This window comes from Protomyctophum bolini, assembly GCF_963924005.1.
Source record: "Protomyctophum bolini genome assembly, chromosome: 12".
Classification (NCBI taxonomy): domain Eukaryota; kingdom Metazoa; phylum Chordata; class Actinopteri; order Myctophiformes; family Myctophidae; genus Protomyctophum; species Protomyctophum bolini.
The window spans coordinates 32,027,986-32,045,418 of NC_137873.1; the positions used below are offsets into that span (position 1 = coordinate 32,027,986).

A 17,433-nucleotide genomic window follows, 5' to 3' on the forward strand; every position below is an offset into this window, starting at 1 on the left:
ACTTGACTCTAGAAGAATCCGTCATCTGATTCTGGTCATGCCTTGTGGTCTCATCTAGCTGCTGTAATGCTTGTCATTGTATGAGGCTGCTGGCCCAATGCCTCCAGTTCACTTATCCAAGTAAAACATTCTGAACTGTATTCAGATAGACATAAACCTCAATTTTAAATAGCACAATATTTTCTTAATTTTAAAAGATTATGCTGTAATTTCAGATCTATAGACAATTAATGCTCGATAGGCATAGCTGATTTCCTCATAGATCTCAGACACACACACACACACACACACACACACACACACACACACTTCAGGATATCAGGCCACGATGACGTGTATGGCAGCTTACCCACACCTGACCTGCGCGCTAAAGTAATACTCACTTACAAAGACAATTACGCTGCAATGCACACCCCCACACTGTAGCACACATGCTCTGAGGAACGGCTTTCGGTGGAAAGGCTATAGGCAGGATTTGTGTGATTGGCGGCTAGATTATGCAGCTAATTAACCCAGAAATAGGTATGTAGTGCTCCGGCAGTAGAGCCCCTTATGCCTGCGGCTAGATCTGCAGAGATGTGCATAGCATAGGAACCACTCGCTAATGTTGTATACACAGTACAATCCCTATTGTTAATTTATCCATTTGTTACTTATTTCCCAGAGTCATATCTAACTCTGAGAGGGTAGTAGGGTTAGGGACGGGTACACTACATATTTGTACCCTCTCAGAGTTACAAATGGTTAAATTAACCCTAAGGATTTGGCTGTGTACCTGGTGCGGGCGTGGAGGTGGGTACTCTTTATACAAATCCTCCCACAGCTCCGCCATCTCGGCCAGGTCCAGATGTCTGTCCATCTCCGCGTCCAGCCTGATAAGAGGGGCGTCCAGCTGGGACATGGGGACGTGGACGCCCCGCTCTCCGTCTGGACCGCAGAAGGACATCCCCAGGACAGGATCGGGGAACGCCAGCCGGACGCTTCCGTTTCCAGTGGTGTCCTCCTGGCGGACCAGAACCGGAAGCTTGCTGCCCTTGGGGCTCCGGAGCGGTCGATGGAGACCGCAGGTCTGGAGCAGCCCGAGGGCCAGGGACAGGTGGGACGTGGACGAGGCGAGCGCGGCGGGCCCCATGTGCTCCTCCAAGAGGCAGTCGGACATCTGATCGTCCAGGGGATCGCCGAGGAAGCACCGCGCGCCCCTCGCACGAGCCGAAGGCCGCTGCATGGCGCATTCCCCCGCCGTCTCCAGGGACTCCACGGACGGGCTGGAGCTGGCGCGGCCGGCCAGCGTGCGGTCGCTGTCCGACGCCCGGCGGGACGGGTCCCGAGAGCCACCGCCGGGAACCAGGGTGAGAGACGAAGGGGCGTCCTCCGTGTCGTCCTCGTCGCGCCGCCCATCGCCGCCGCCAACACCACCTCCCGCGACGCTGGCGGAGTAGCGCGTGGAAGGGCCACAGGACGTGCTCCGAGCCAGCTTCCTGGGCACCTTGCACACTGCCTCGTAATCGGAGTCCGCCACCCGCCAGTAGGCACAGCCCCGACACCTCCTGGGGGTGCTGGCCGAGCAACGGTGCGATGTGGCAGCTGTGACCTCCGACCCTGAGGCGACATTGGGACACTGAGAGTGGTGGTGGTGGTGACAGTCGAGGTCGTCATCGGCCCAGGACTCGTACAGGGAGTAGACCAGGTCCTCCTGGAGCAGGGCGCAGTACTTTGCGTGGGTAAGTCCGGACATGTCCACCACACCGCCCCCCGGCCCCGCCACCGCCACGCTCCCCTCCTCCTCCTCCTCCTCCTCCTCCACGCCGTTGGTCTTCTGGTAGAGCCCGCCGATGCACTGCCGCAGCCGGTGCTTCTCCTGGAGCAGCCGCTGGAGCCTCTCGATGGACAGGGCCTCCACGCGCGCGATGACCGTGTCGAAGCGGTACATGCGGTCCAGCATGAAGGTGCACTTGGAGCAGGCAAACTCGCCCCGGCCGTCCCGCGTCAGCTCGCGGCCCACCGCGTGCGACAGCAGCACCTGCAGGTTGAGCTTGGAGGCCGGGTGGAAGATCCACCGCCGCTGGTTCCCGCAGAGTTCCCGCGCGCAGATACGACAAGACTCCTTCATCTTGAGGTCGAGCATTACGCAGGCCAGAGGGCGGGGGAGGCTTTGGTGATGAGGAGAGAAGGACGTTTCAGGTACTGAACGTCAGAATTGCACTTCACCGCGCTGATTTGATCAGCGATCCCACAGACAACAGAGTCCTCATCGTTATGTCACCAGGAGGAGGTGTGAAGCTCAAGCATGCATTGATTATTCATGGAAGGTAATAGAAGCAATGAGCTCTCTGGCCATAATAGAGACCCCATATGTCTCAAATAAATAAAGTTGGGAATATCGGCAGTTTAGATGCTGCAAATAAGATTTGGTTTGAAAATAAGACATCAGTTGAGGTAGACATCAAGATTAAACAAATAACCACTATTATATTTTGAGAAAAATATATATTTGTAATATATGTAGCCTTATAATCTGAAACGATTGCTGAGCTGCAAACGCCAATGTCATTTGGGACATAGCCAAAGCTGTGACGTAAATATGTATTATCGAGGAGAGATAGAAAGACGGTAAATGTCAATGAAGGATGACATCCCAGCCGCGCCGCTCCTGATCTTGAAGGTGCGACGGCAATATTCGTGCACAACGGTTCCAAAAAACATAAATAAAAATAAATGTCAAGTCATCCCGATTCCATCAGGTCATTCATTCATATGAATCTCCTTGGTATATTCCTTATTCTCTCGTCAACGGACAAAAACGTGCGTTTTTCAAACACACACACTGACACACACACGCGTTCGGCGTTCCTCTGCATCAGTTGGCTGTCATGGGAGCCGACCGAGCGCTCTCAGGTTGTCACTGCCGCCGGTGAGCTCTGCTCGGCTGCCATTTAAGCTTTCCCGAGGAAGTCCGGCTGCTCTGAATGCTCCATATTCTTCGGTATTAAAACATGACTTGTGAAATCGTTCATTCATCCCAGCCAGAACGGCAGAGAGAGAGACAGAGGAGCAGCGTTCTTTCCGTAGTGCCGCTGGAGTGGAGACAGAGCCTTCTGTCTGGACAGAACAGAGCAGACCTGCAACGGCAGACCGCACCATTCACACGCACGGGGGAGGGGGTGGAACGGCGCGGTGCATTCTTCGCATGCGTCTCGTTTGGTTGTAATTGGAAATCTTAAATCGCTTTCGCTTAGCAAATCGTTGTTTATTTTAACTTTAGGCAGAGAAAAAAATCTGAAAACCTCGCTATCGTCAGCTTTACCGTGCATGTCCGCTGGAAGAACACAGTGCGACTCCCCCCGGGGACGGTGCTACTTCTCGCTGCCCAGTCTACTGAAGCTCCATACGCATCAGTGAACAGGTTGAAATGCTTCTACACACAGTAGCATAATACTAACATTACATTAGTGACGCTCTGATAATATAGTGTGTAGACGAACTGAAACGCGTTAAATTGGATCGTTGAACACACTCCAAAAGGAATATTCAAGGACCAGGATATTCGCAAATAATAGGTTTTTTTATATTATTATAATGAAAGGAAAAATGCATTCCACAGAACTTACACCAGAATATTTAATTCATGCAATATTTAGTATTGCAACTGAATACTTCACATGGAAACAGGAAATGTTACAGTGTCATGCAGCTCATGCCTGGATGAATATAACATAATTCATATGTTGTCATACCGGTATGTGCTCTCTTGTGCAAACAGAAATAGGCCTACAGCATAGTTGTTCTCCCTTATTTGTCCACCCCATTTCCCCTTCCAGGTAGTTGCCAAGTATAGCCTATTATTTGTTTTTGATGGCAATATGATCTATATCCTAGCTTCCATACAAACATATAAGTGTTCTGTTATAGTTTCTATCTATTCTATAGTACACCAGGTGAGGTTTTCCTGGTGACTCCAGTTAATTCACAGACCAAATGAGACCATGTGCTGCTAGTCAGAGCGAGGACCCGTGTTCGAATCCGACCCCTATCTGGTTTCACACCTCCCCACTCTACTCTCTCTCTCTACCTTGGTTTCCCTACTACATCATTGACCTATTTGAAATTAAACATTAAAATGCATGAAATAAAAGCTTGTGTGAAGTGATATTTCTGCAGTAATGATGCACAACACAATATTTATATAAAGCACTGTAAGCAGTCCAATCATTTATCAGGTTATTATTATTATACATATTGAATCCATTCCAATCCCCTTTATTTATAAAGCACATTTTACAACTCAAAGTTTACAAAGTGCTATACAGAAGAATAAAACTAAATACACTGTAGCTAAACACAGAATAAAAGCAAACACACAATACAAATACAAAACGGAGATACAAAACATGGACCATAGAAACTCAACTTTACCAACTTTACCAATTGAATTTGGTTAAAAAAAGAACAGAACCGATTCTACCCTGGTGGAAAAGGGGCCACTTATGACCTTGTAGATCGGCTATTTTCAAAAAGATTTGGTGTAGACTGGGAAAAATGCAGCCGTCCTAGTATAGAGCCCTGGGGGATGCCGGTCAATGACGTAGTATACAGTGTTTAAGAGGTTACAAAATACAAAGTGCTGCTAATACTCGGTGTTGCTATGCAACGTTTTGTCACACAGAAGAAGGACAAATCCATTCCTATTCTATATGTTCTATTATATTGTCTGCATAAGATGGCACAGGTGCATCTGGGAGATTGCGTAGCTATCCATCGGTGTGCTATCAGACAAAGAGCTACCACATGCTCCACAGGGGATGAAGGAGATACAGGGAGTGTCCAGCCTCCTGCCTCCTCCACAGATATAACGGGGCAATAAAACTGGTTACCAAGGTAACACATGCCCCCACTGGCAGTGCAAGGAGATAGGGCAGCTGCACTGTAAAAATCTAGATTTTAGATCTAGATTTGACTTAACCCTGAGGGTCCATTTGGTTCCATTTGTACGGAATCTGTATGGAATGACAATTGCTTCGGCCTAAAACTGTTGCTGGATGAGAGTTGTCACTGATTTTTTTTATGCGGTCAACATGATAATGATCTGGCCTTTTTTAATAATTATTATTCTATGTCATATTGTCAGCCCACTCACAACTCACCAACTCACAGGCAAATCATCACGCTCTGGCTGAAACATGTTAGTCTGATTTAGCATACATTGCAAGAAACATGCATCTGCGACTTATGTTTGCCTTTAAATGTTTTTTATAGTGCCGTATATTTGAACTTAGAGTAGCCTAATTGGTGATTTTGTTACGCATGGTTAAATCTACAGTGTTAATTTAACTGCAATAATGGAAGCGTATAGGTATTTTTTTTGCTATGAATTGATCAGCATGGGACTGTCAGCTGTATCAGGGATCTGAGAGCATTTATAAGTCAAACACAGACCTCCCCTGTCATGCATACAGACGTTCATGCATTTTTACTGGTTTAAGTTGGTCTCCATGGTAAACACAGCTTGTGTCTGAGTGCATACACACAGATGGTCACGTTCTCACACTGTGACTGAGATATCTGACCATAAAAGCCCCCAGGCTTCTTCTACGCAGTCTTCATGGAAAACATCTTTAATGAGCCTGACCCCGTGCACCCAGAGCAAGTTGGCTTAGCATATACTGCTCAGGGTTTCATGAAAATGCGAATTTGAAGGTTTGTTACTGTTCAAATCACACACCGGGTGATTAGCAGCCTCATGAGGACTTTGATTAGAGTGGGCTGCATTTGAAGTGTGATGATGTTGTCCCTTCAAACTGATGTCCCTATCTTGGGCATGGCATTATAGGTGAAAAAAAGAAAAATCACACATAAGAATTCCCCAACTAAAACAAAACGACACAAAACAACTGCACTGTGACGTGACACATTGTGAACTTGTAGATCAGGTATTTTCGCTATTCGCCATACAATGTACAGTGCTTAAGACATTAAAAGGACAAAATTGTATATCACCTGACACAGCCTGCTGTGTTGTACCAGAATACAAACATGATTAGAAATCAGCAGTTGAGAGCCCTTTGATTTCTTTTCCAGAAACGAATAGTAACGAAAACGTTGGGCAATACTCCTGTCATCAGATTATTTCTCATTATCATTTCAAAATGTGTCTGCGATCTCTCTCTCATTGAACATTGGAAGTTGGAACATATGAGTCATTTCTGTTCGTAAACAAAACGATGTACAGGGCAGAAATGTCAAATATCTTAAATATAAAGAAATTATTAGCTGATCTACAAGCTCACGTGTCATGAAGTGACATATTGTTGTAAGAATCTCTCTCTCTCTCTCTCTCTCTCTCTCTCTCCAGACTTAAGATGCATCTTAACGGTAATGCCTGTGGTGTCTGGGGAACCAATTAAGAGCTCTCCTAGCGGGTGTCTGTCTGAGACCACAGAACTTGATATCCAACATCCATAAAGTCTCCGAGCACCCAAAGGTCATCTCAACCCATATCGACCAGCCAGCTGAAACCGGACCCTCTCCAACATGCTATCCAACACAAGTGGCTGCACGCATGCAGTTGCACCCATCCATGGAAGATGTAAGCACCGTGAGAACGTATGCCGCGCACACACACGCGCACATACACACACATGCATGCATGCCACACATGCATGCACTATTGCTAAAAATGTGCACAATATGTACTATACCATTCATTTCTTGAATAGCATAGTTGCATAGTACAATGCCATATTTGTCAGATTTGATCAGAACAAACTGATTTAGTCCCAAACTTGCCTGTCATATTTTATAGAACGAATAGGTGTCCTATAACACTTTCAGTCACTATGTCTCTCACGCACGCACGCACACACAATGTGAAATCTGAGCACGGGGCCTCCCTGGCAACGGCCTTTTGCATCACTCAGACTGAGCTGATTTGCAAGTTAAAATGAACACTCAAATAAGAACCTCAACTCGAAACAACATTCAGCAAAAGAAATATCTCTGAAACAAAACAGTGAGGCGTTGAGGCCACAGCCAAATGCCAAGACCCAGGGCTGTTCAGACTAGCCAGATGGATGGACTGAGGCTAAACAGACAGACATTGATCAAGCTAAATATGGTAGTAATGACTATTGATCCGTCAAACCAGTGGAGTGCAATGATTCACCAAATATCCTGGTTGAAGTCACTGGTGTCAGACTAATGGGCCATCTCCATTTGTTCCATTTAACTGAAGAGAAATTTCTCCCCTGTGGGGAATCAATCTTGCTAGCAACGAGGGGATAAATAATGATGTTTGGGCACTGTGGTGGGCTCAGTGTGCATTCTGTAGCCTCCCTACACGGTGCATTGTCTCTGGTGATGTGTACATTTTACATTTGGAAAAGTGGAACGATATGTGAATCACTTTCAACCTGGCATCGCTATTTCAGTTATAGGTGTTATAGGTGAAAATGTTCTAAAATCTTTTTAATTTTTTATCCTAAACAAGCACAAAATATGTGCAACATGGTCTGAGCTTAATAGATCATCTATTTTCACATAGTGTTTAAAGTAAACACAATGGCATTGTGTAATATTGTGCCATCTAGGTGCGTATTGTTAGTGTGAGAAGACTCATAAAAGTGCCACCTTATTTGTATACGAGACTGTATTAATAACTCAGTTCCTCTTTATTTAGGCCCCTGATTTGAATGATTCCATGGACATGACTACAGCTCATGCTGTTACTGTAAACACTAAACAACATGACAAAATATAACATTTGTGATGGAGGGTTTGGGCCCAGTAACTCACTCACCCACGGATAAATATTTACTGGTCAGATTGTTGAATTATATTTGTATTGTTTGTGCAACAAAAACTAATAATTCACCATATCGTTTCATGGGGTGTAATTACACAGAAATTACAAAAATGATAGCCCTTTGACATAAACGATTACTCATATTTTCAGCAAACCACGGTCTATAGTTTCTACATGGTGTTTTCCAGAACATGCTCCATAGGTGTCATAATGCTATTTCTAACAAAACAACATGCTCCCATTGCAGTGACACAACACTGACCCCCGCTGGTCAAACTCTGTTATAACATCTTGTGTTTTCATAATTTCATTCAAAAGTGAATACATTTTCCATTCACCTTTCTCATGAAAATATTCATGAAATGTGACATCCATAACTTTGAGGGGCAGTAATAATAATAATAATAATAAAGTGACCCCTACCTGCATCTCCTGTTCAATGCGTAGTCTCTCCCGACCCAACTCTTCCTGGTAGAACTGTGAACAGAAAAACATGGAACAAATTAAAATTCAGGCCTTTAGCAGACACCGTTTATCCAGAGCGACTTACAGTAAGCAAGGCAAACACATACATCAAACGTAGAGACAGTGTAGTAAGGTAAACCAAGAACCTAGCGTCAATATAATATCAAAAAGTATAATCTGTATATTGAAACTATAGAAACTATAAAATGCCAGGTAAACAAATGAACCTAGAATCTGTCTAAATGTGTCTGAAGAGGCGAGGCGAGTCTTCAGATTAATGCTGCACAAAATGATGGGATTGAGGGATCATGTGCACGTACACACACAGAACCAGACAGTGGCCTTGTGATTAGAGTGTTCGCCCTGAAACTGGGAGGTCGGGGCTTCGATCCCTGGCCGGGTCATACAAAGACTATAAAACTGGGACCCAATGCCTCCCTGCTTGGCACTCAGCATCAATGGGTTGGATTGGGGGTCAAATCAACTAATGATTCCCGAGCGCGACGCACCCTGCGGCTCATAGCGCCAAGAGATGGGTCAAATGCGGAGAACAAATTTTCCATTTTGTTCCATTTGTACACTGTCAGAGGTACATGAACACTAAGGATTGTACTGTGCATTTGTGTCCATGTGTGTGTATTCATTCCTTTGTGTGTGTCTGTGGCATGCACGCCACACAGTATGTGCGATGCACGCATGTGTTCCAACAGGTACTTCTTGTCACATGAATAGCCCTTGAAACAAAGCTGTGGATTGTCACAACCTCTGATGTCTCTCTCTCTCCCCCGCCCTTGTGAGATGAGCCCCTTTACACTGAGACAGACACACACTTTTGCCCAACATTTTGCTTTTTAATCCATGTCCGTCGTTTTGTATATTTTTCAAGATGGCTTCATCAGAAACCTGAATTACTCAAAGATACTTCAAAGTTAGAATATCTTTCATTTTCATCGTTGGACACTTGTAAAATGATTACAGGTTTTATTTTTAGATCTACCTACCTAGTGCTGGAAGTAGACAGACTAACTTAGAAGTATAGGTGAAACTTACTTGATGTTATTGTGAAGAAAAAGACAGACAAAAAAGAAAAAAAGGCAAAACTAAAATGCTCGAATAAAATAATATTCATGATTTTCAAGGGGCCGCCCCAGGGCCCACTTTGGCTGCAGTGCCCTGGGCATGTGCCCGCCTTGCCCGTGCATTAACCCATCATTGCACTCACACAGACCCTCTTCCAGATGGCACGGCCCATACTGTTGGAAAGTAGCTTCTGTATACTGACCTGATGAAGATCTATTGAGATCGACCTATACCTCCTTTCCATGACTGCCTTGTTGGCCCTGCACCCACTGGCAAGGTGCGTGTAAATAGGTATGCTTTGATTTCATGACAAACGCCTCCCATTCTGTGGACATTTGACTGTGTAGCCTACCGACAGCCAGCCTACCTCCACATCTTTGTCCTTTTGCAGTAGAGATGAAGACACGTCCTCCAGCTGTGCCTCCAGCTCGCCCACTCTCTGGGTGAGACAGTTCTTCTCTCCACTCAGTTCTGTGATCAGAGCATCCTTGGAGCAAAGTTCGTTGGTCAGCTCCTCGATCAGCCTGCAAATAAAAACACATTGAATTTGTTCTCGAGAGAACAAGATCACAGAGTAACAAGTTGGCTTAAATACAGGGGTCCTTATTCTGGGGGTGAACACTCGAAAATAGCTGATATGCAAGCTTACAAATGATCGGTAGGTTATTTTTGGGGAGATTTAGAGTTGCGAGAACAAAAGAGGAGAACTAGTAAACAGTAGAGGCCTGGGGGATTACTTTAACACATTTAGTACCGGAACTGCATCAAAATAAAGGCGCTGCTTGCGCCAGAGTAATCGCCAGAGTAGTGATCGCTTCTATTTTGAAAGCCATGAACCGGAAATACTTTCTTAAAAAAGTTGACTGACAAAGTCACCTCACAATCTCCGATCATCTTAATATATTTATATACGCTCCAAAAAGAGTTCATATTTTGCGGGAGAGACGGATGAGGAGCAGAAACGCAGCGCCAGCATATCGATCCATTCATCACCACGGAGAGCGCCCTGGATCAGGAGATACGAGTCATTCTTTCCGCCGCACTAACATGGGAGTCAATGACAAGCTAATAGTTGCACAGAGCGTTAGCATACGGCAAGCGAAAAGCGAAATGCCAAAAAAAAAAAAAGGAATAATTCTGAATATTATCATCTCGCCCCGCGTCGTTTGGACGTCGCTAGGACGTCCACAGACGTCGTAGGCACCTCTCGGTTCCAATCCTTATGACGTTTCAGGACGTATTATGTACAAAATGTGTTAATATAACCGCATGAAGCACATTTATAGTGGTGGCATTGAAACATGTATGTTTTTAGAATAGTCGCTCTTACAATGTTTTGATTTGTATCTCTGGAGTGGGGACCCTCTAGAGACCTGTCAAGGTCCCTGATCCCCACTTTGAAAACCACTGAGCTACACCAGTCTTTCTACAATGTTTTTGTTCATCACTGTACCTGTCCTTGTTGGTGGTGGGTGGAGGAAGGGCAGCGAGGGGTTTCTCGTCCTCCTCGGGGAAGTCTTCCATGGGGGTGTCGAGAGAGAGCAGGGAGGCATGGGAGTGTGATCCAGCCAGGGAGGCCATCCGTTCAGCCTCGCACCTCGCTAGCTGGGCCTCCTGCGACACACATGGTGGGAACAAATGCACATGTTGAACCGGTCTGGTTCCTGACTGTCAGTGGTGGACAATGTACTCAACAACCTCAGTACTTGAGTCAAAGCATACAGGTATACTCCTATATGACTTTGAGTACAAGTTAAAGTTTGTACTTGCTTAAAAGATTATATTCACTTAAATTAGTTTGGGTCTTTTTTATCGTATACAGTTTTTTAATTACATTCTGTGCCACGGTCATGCACAGTCAAATGGCGAATGGCTGCCTCAGGTGTAAATGGGTTCAATGTAATTTGTTACTGTCCACCACTGGGGTCTACCCAGACGGCGGTGCCAGTTTGACAGGAGACATAGAGCAGAGCGAGTCCACCACCCACCTCCCAATCTGGGAACCCATTGGGCAAAACAAAGGAAAAACAGCACCCTCTTTTCCTTTGGCCCGAGTCAACAGTCTGTCTGGAGAAGCTACGCAGTACGCACCTCCTGCAGGAGCTGGATCTTGTTCTCCAGCACCTCCTGCATGTGGTCAATCTCCTGCCGTCTCTCCTCACAGTGCCTCTGCAGCTCCAGCTCATTGTGATTGGTCAAGCTCTCTGCTGTTGTGCTGTCAGGGGGGGGGAAGAAAACGTTGATAAGTCATCGTTGTCTCCAAATCTCTACAGCAAATTTTGAGAATAGGGATGTTGGGGTTCTAATCATTGGGGGGAAAAAGACTGTATAGCTTCCATTAAAGACAAACATGTTTTGTTTGTTTGTTTGTTTTTGTTAAAAGGTTAAAGCTCTATGTTCAGATCAATAGTGATCGTTGCTATGCAAACGTTTGTTTTGTTCGTCAAAATTGGTATCCTGAGTTGACCCGACAATGTGTTGTCCATTTACGAAAGAGCTGGAGAGACAGGGAGAACCCCTGCTACAGAACAAACAAACACTACTCATATAGCAATGATTACGTTTAGATTATAGAGCACTTATTTTAACCAAAGAATATCAAGCAGCACTTTGAATGGGCTGCACGTCAGCGTCTTAAAAATCAGTTTGCACATGATCAAGTGTGCACACGCACGTTCACACATGCGTTCTCAACTTCTCACACATTTTACGGCATGTTCTATAAGGAGCGAAGTGGTGGTCGAATGTGTTTGGGGACGTGACTAATGGCGCCGGGGGACAGTGCATGATGTCACCGGCATGATGCTTTTGTGTTCATCGGACGGACACACAACACCACCCACTTATAGCTCACAGACACACCCTCAGTGTTGCTTTTTATGGGGTTCATTCAGAGGTTTAACAACAAGCTTACTGGCACACACGTGTAGTCAGTCTCAAAACATGTTTGCGTGGGACAGCTCGGACCTGATTTCTCGTCTTTTTTTTTACTTTTTGAGAACACGCTTCACAAAAAAATATATGAAAATATGAATACCTAATGGAAGACAAACGTATTCAAATTTTATGCATTTTATATGTTAATACAATATCACTAGTACATCTGCAGGTGGTCTCTATGCTCTTCCATATATATAAAGTACCAAAAGTAAAAGTACTCATTCTGCAGAATGTCCCATTTCCCATTTTCTTTTAAAATGTATGAAAATCTTTTGAAAATATTAGCTCTACAAGTTCACAATGCTTTGCGAGTAGATTGGCTATTTTCAAATCACCAAAGTATATAGTGCTTAAGTGGTTACAAATACAAATCATCAAAGTAATATGTTAGCAAATAATTGTAATGGAGTAAAACTACATAATTTGCATCCGAGATGTAGTGGAGTAGAAGTAAAAGAAAATACTCAGTAAAGTAAAAAGTACAGCATTTAGTACATGGTTACATGGTTACTCTCCACCACTAGGTCCAATTTAACAAGTCTGGGGGAGTTGAGTGCTCTAGCTTAACATGAGCTATTCTCTCACCCTTCTGACACACCACTCCTACAATGAGCATCTGTTTGCGCCACTTTAGTCAGTCCAAAAACATCTTATCCCAGAATGTACACTCCCAGAATGGTACACACAGCGCCACTCTGTCGCCGGCCAGTCCACGTTCAAACCTATCTCTGTGTACATTTTTAACTTCTGTCCTGCAGCTGCATGGCCGTCGGTGGCAGCTCAAATAACTGGGAATTATTTTGAAAGCAGACTGAGCTAATGCTATACCGGCTAGCTGTCTGAGTCCTCGTCGCCCAGCTGACCAGTGAGTGAGGTGACGCCTTAAGGAATGTGGAATGTCTCGTGTGTGGCCAAGGTCAATGCTCCTTCCATTCTACGACGTAAATCCAAGATATCTATGTTTAGAGCAAAGCAATTATCAATTCCTTCGTGGGCTTATGTAAAAGATGAGTGAATAAATGTGACAAATATTTCAATCATCCTGAGGCTTGTAGTTTAAACACCTCTCGTGCAAGCAAGCGCGTGGCCATTAGTAATTCATTCATGTGTTCATCACCTTGCAGCTGGTATAAAGGTGGCGCTGATGTTATTGACTTTGTGTGTTGCAGCACGTAATGTAATTTGGGGTGTCAGACTGTCAGTGGCCACTTTGGACACAAATAACATGGCAGCCAACGTCGTTGACTTCATCACCCAAGAGTCTGTGCAAGCGTGTCCGGCGAGGACACACTGTGAAGGCAGAACTGCGAGTCAAAGCGAAGACTGGCAGTTCTCTGCCTTGGTGCCTTGGCAAACGCCAGGAGGAAACTCCCCTTGTGCTATACAGTCCCTGGCTGAGATACATGTTGGGGTCCTCAGCATGGAAAAGGTTTGAGAACCACCGGTCAGTTTCGGATCATGGGCCAGAGCGGTGTCAGGGTTTGAAATTGGAGGTATTGGCTTTCCCTGCATGCTCATGTACTGTAGGCCTGCTAACATATCAGCATATCAGCAGTGTTCTTCTGGCTCTGGTCAGCGGAGTGTGTGTGTGTGTGTGTGTGTGTGTGTGTGTGTGTGTGTGTGTGTGTGTGTGTGTGTGTGTGTGTGTGTGTGTGTGTGTGTGTGTGTGCGTGTGCGTGTATGCGTGTGTGTGTGTGTGTGTGTGTGTGTGTGTGTGTGTGCGTGTGTGCGCGTGTGTGTGTGGCGTGACCCATGCTTAATCTACCGTATGTTTGTGCACTACAGTATGTTCCTTCACAGATACAGTGGACTGTAACAAGATAGCTGCTGCACGCATGTTCCCATTCGTGTGAATCCTGTCTGCTCCATGTCAATAAGCTGTTCCATTCACAGGTATGTGCCGTTGCGCCTGCGTGTGCGTGTGTGTGTGTGTGTGTGTGTGTGTGTGTGTGTGTGTGTGTGTGTGTGTGTGCGTGTGTGTGTGTGCGTGTGCATGCGTGCCTGCCATCTCCACCTGCTGCATGAAACATGATCTAATTGAGAGATGAAGTGTTACCACCGCCGCTATCGTGGCGAGTAGAGAGAGAGAGAGGAGAATCTGAGGAGAAGTCCCACTGATCTCCGACGAGGGGCACAGTAAGTCCTCGCCAGCTTTGGCGCACGCACAACCACCCACACACCTGCCACAAGATGTTTTGGCAGTCTGGCATAGAGGACTTAGGCAATCACAGCCTTGTTATGCAGTTCCATGGGCCATCAAAGCAGGACAAATAGTGTGCTTGGCTGTTTAAACCTGACTAAATCACATAGTGTTGCTGCATGCCGGCACTGTGCGTCATGAATTAATCATATAGTCTATATGCCTCTGGAAAACATTTGGATAATTGGATCATGCTGTGTATGGCTGGTCGTAAAGGGCATGTCAATAGGGGAAAGGACACTCTAACTATTTTACTGTACAGGCATGGCTGGCTGTATGGAAAAGGATTCACGGTATTATGCAGGCTGAATTCTGCTTTTGAGCTAGAAATGTGAATCTCCCTGTGGTGTTCTTCTGATTCCATTTGAAGGCGATGAATTGGTTCCGACGGCAGGTTAACACCCCGATCGCCTAGGACGAAGTTCACCGTCCTTTCAATTAGTAACACCCAGCACATCTAGCTGCTCCAGCCACATCCGGGATAACATCCGGGTCCATCGGTAAAAGTGCTCCGCTACTATAAATCGCCGGGCGCTATGATTTAATGGATTAAATAAACCCTGGGCGATCAGGGTGTTAATGACTGACTGGGAGAATCTTCACATTCATTCTAGATGTGTCAAAATGACGTTGTCGTGTGTGTGGAACTTACAGGGCTTTGTGCAGATGCTGCTTCTTCTCTTGGAGCTCCTGCTTCAAGCTCTCTACTTCCACCTTCAGCTCGATGTTCTGAAACACAGAAGATCAGAATGAATATGGTTATCAACTCATCAATCGATCCATCATTCAAAATGTATCCGTTATGGCCTTCATGGGCACCCTGGCTGGTAGCCTAATCTGGCAGGGTACCCAGCGGGTTTGACTCCCTGGCTGGTAGCCCAATCTGGCAGGGTACCCAGCGGGTTTGACTCCCCATCCCGACGGTCTCTCTCCCCATTTCCTGTCAGCCTACTATCTATCCCTCTAAAAACATATAAAATAAAGGCAAAAGCCACAAAAAAAAAAAAAAAAAAAAAAGGTATCCATTAGAACGAATCAATGAATAAATGAATGAATCAATCAGTTGGTCAATCAAATCAATATGGCCTGAATGCCTGTGAATGCTTATTTTCTGCCCCCTCCTTCCTGTTGATCTCTAAGTATACTTTAGTGCAGTGGTTGTCACAACTTTTTTTATTTTAATTTTTATTTCAAGGACCCTCATTTTTATATGCAATAGGCCATGGTCACCAGCCCATAATATATCTCAGCTCTGAGAGTGTACAAATGGAACCAAATGCCATTACAGACCTGTATGGGTCCAATTGGTTCTTCACTATCAAACTGCTTTATACATTACATTCCAATAAATAATATAAAATATAAACAGAGCTTCATAAGTCTACAAGTCTGGGAAAGATGTGTCATACTAGTGACAGACTGGCACCCACTAAATTATCACCCTTCTTCTAATTCATTCACATCTGCTGTGTCAGGTCATAAACCCGACATAGCTATTGACTCATGCAAAGAAAATCTGAAACATACATGATATCATTACTGATAGCACATAGCATAGAAGTTATAATTATTATTGTATTAATAATTACGGTATCTCACCCCCAGTTTGGAGTCATATCTGTTGTGCAAGTATAGTGCTCACAAACTCCAGTCATTGGGTAAAGGTTTTATGTCTCTACCATTACCATTTCATGAGAATGAATTAGTTCATTTTAATATTAAAAAATAAAACAAATATTTAAACTCATATACACACACAGGGACAAGGCAAGCTACTGAGCCCTGCTGTCTGAGAATATACTAAACGAGGGTCCAAAAAGTAGCTGGGTGTGTGCATGTGGAAGCAGGTCATGTTAATGCCATTGCATGCACTAAATTCTCACCCCCTCCACCAAGAGACTGCACCTGTACTATCCATGTCTCAAGCTCTGCCTTTACAACACACCTGTTTTATCCATCATAATTTGCTCTGTCCTGACTGTCCAGTTATGGAACATCACTCCCATTGCGCTGCTCGATCTGATCATTTGCAAATACCTCCATGAGGGGCGAGCTCCAAAAGTGGCATATACCACTTCTCAAAGTAGCATGCCACTTTACAAAGTAGAATGCCACTTTACAAAGTAGAATGCCACTTTACAAAGTAGAATGCCACTTTACAAAGTGGCATGCCACTTTACAAAGTGGCATGCCACTTTACAAAGTAGAATGCCACTTTACAAAGTAGAATGCCACTTTACAAAGTAGAATGCCACTTTACAAAGTAGAATGCCACTTTACAAAGTGGCATGCCACTTTACAAAGTGGCATGCCACTTTACAAAGTAGAATGCCACTTTACAAAGTAGAATGCCACTTTACAAAGTAGAATGCCACTTTACAAAGTGGCATGCCACTTTACAAAGTGGCATGCCACTTTACAAAGTAGAATGCCACTTTACAAAGTGGCATGCCACTTTACAAAGTGGCATGCCACTTTACAAAGTAGAATGCCACTTTACAAAGTAGAATGCCACTTTACAAAGTAGAATGCCACTTTACAAAGTGGCATGCCACTTTACAAAGTAGAATGCCACTTTACAAAGTAGAATGCCACTTTACAAAGTAGAATGCCACTTTACAAAGTAGAATGCCACTTTACAAAGTGGCATGCCACTTTACAAAGTAGAATGCCACTTTACAAAGTAGAATGCCACTTTACAAAGTAGAATGCCACTTTACAAAGTAGAATGCCACTTTACAAAGTGGCATTCTACTTTACAAAGTAGAATGCCACTTTACAAAGTAGAATGCCACTTTACAAAGTAGAATGCCACTTTACAAAGTAGAATGCCACTTTACAAAGTGGCATTCTACTTTACAAAGTAGAATGCCACTTTACAAAGTGGCATGCCACTTTACAAAGTGGCATGCCACTTTACAAAGTAGAATGCCACTTTACAAAGTGGCAT

At 44.6% G+C, this 17,433-nt stretch overlaps 2 protein-coding genes across 5 annotated transcripts in view; both read right to left on the reverse strand.

The window, feature by feature from the left end:
• Window positions 1-17,433, reverse strand: part of LOC308325695 (myomegalin-like) — a 73,214-nt gene that overhangs the window by 46,848 nt on the left and 8,933 nt on the right. For all 4 annotated transcript variants that reach the window (XM_080778324.1, XM_080778325.1, XM_080778326.1 and 1 more), the window contains exons 2-6: window positions 15,136-15,212; window positions 11,435-11,558; window positions 10,797-10,957; window positions 9,711-9,867; window positions 8,222-8,275 (exon numbers count right to left, since the gene is read on the reverse strand). In XM_080778324.1, the coding sequence (XP_080634450.1) occupies window positions 8,222-8,275; window positions 9,711-9,867; window positions 10,797-10,957; window positions 11,435-11,558; window positions 15,136-15,212 (573 nt within the window). The remainder of the gene's footprint in view (window positions 1-8,221; window positions 8,276-9,710; window positions 9,868-10,796; window positions 10,958-11,434; window positions 11,559-15,135; window positions 15,213-17,433) is intronic.
• Window positions 563-2,986, reverse strand: LOC308325350 (uncharacterized protein; the record flags this gene model as incomplete). Its single annotated transcript, XM_080777835.1, has 2 exons — window positions 776-2,986; window positions 563-568 (listed from the first exon to the last, which is right to left on the reverse strand). The coding sequence occupies exons 1-2, from the start codon at window positions 2,123-2,125 to the stop codon at window positions 563-565; spliced, it is 1,356 nt and encodes a 451-aa protein (XP_080633961.1). The 5' UTR covers window positions 2,126-2,986.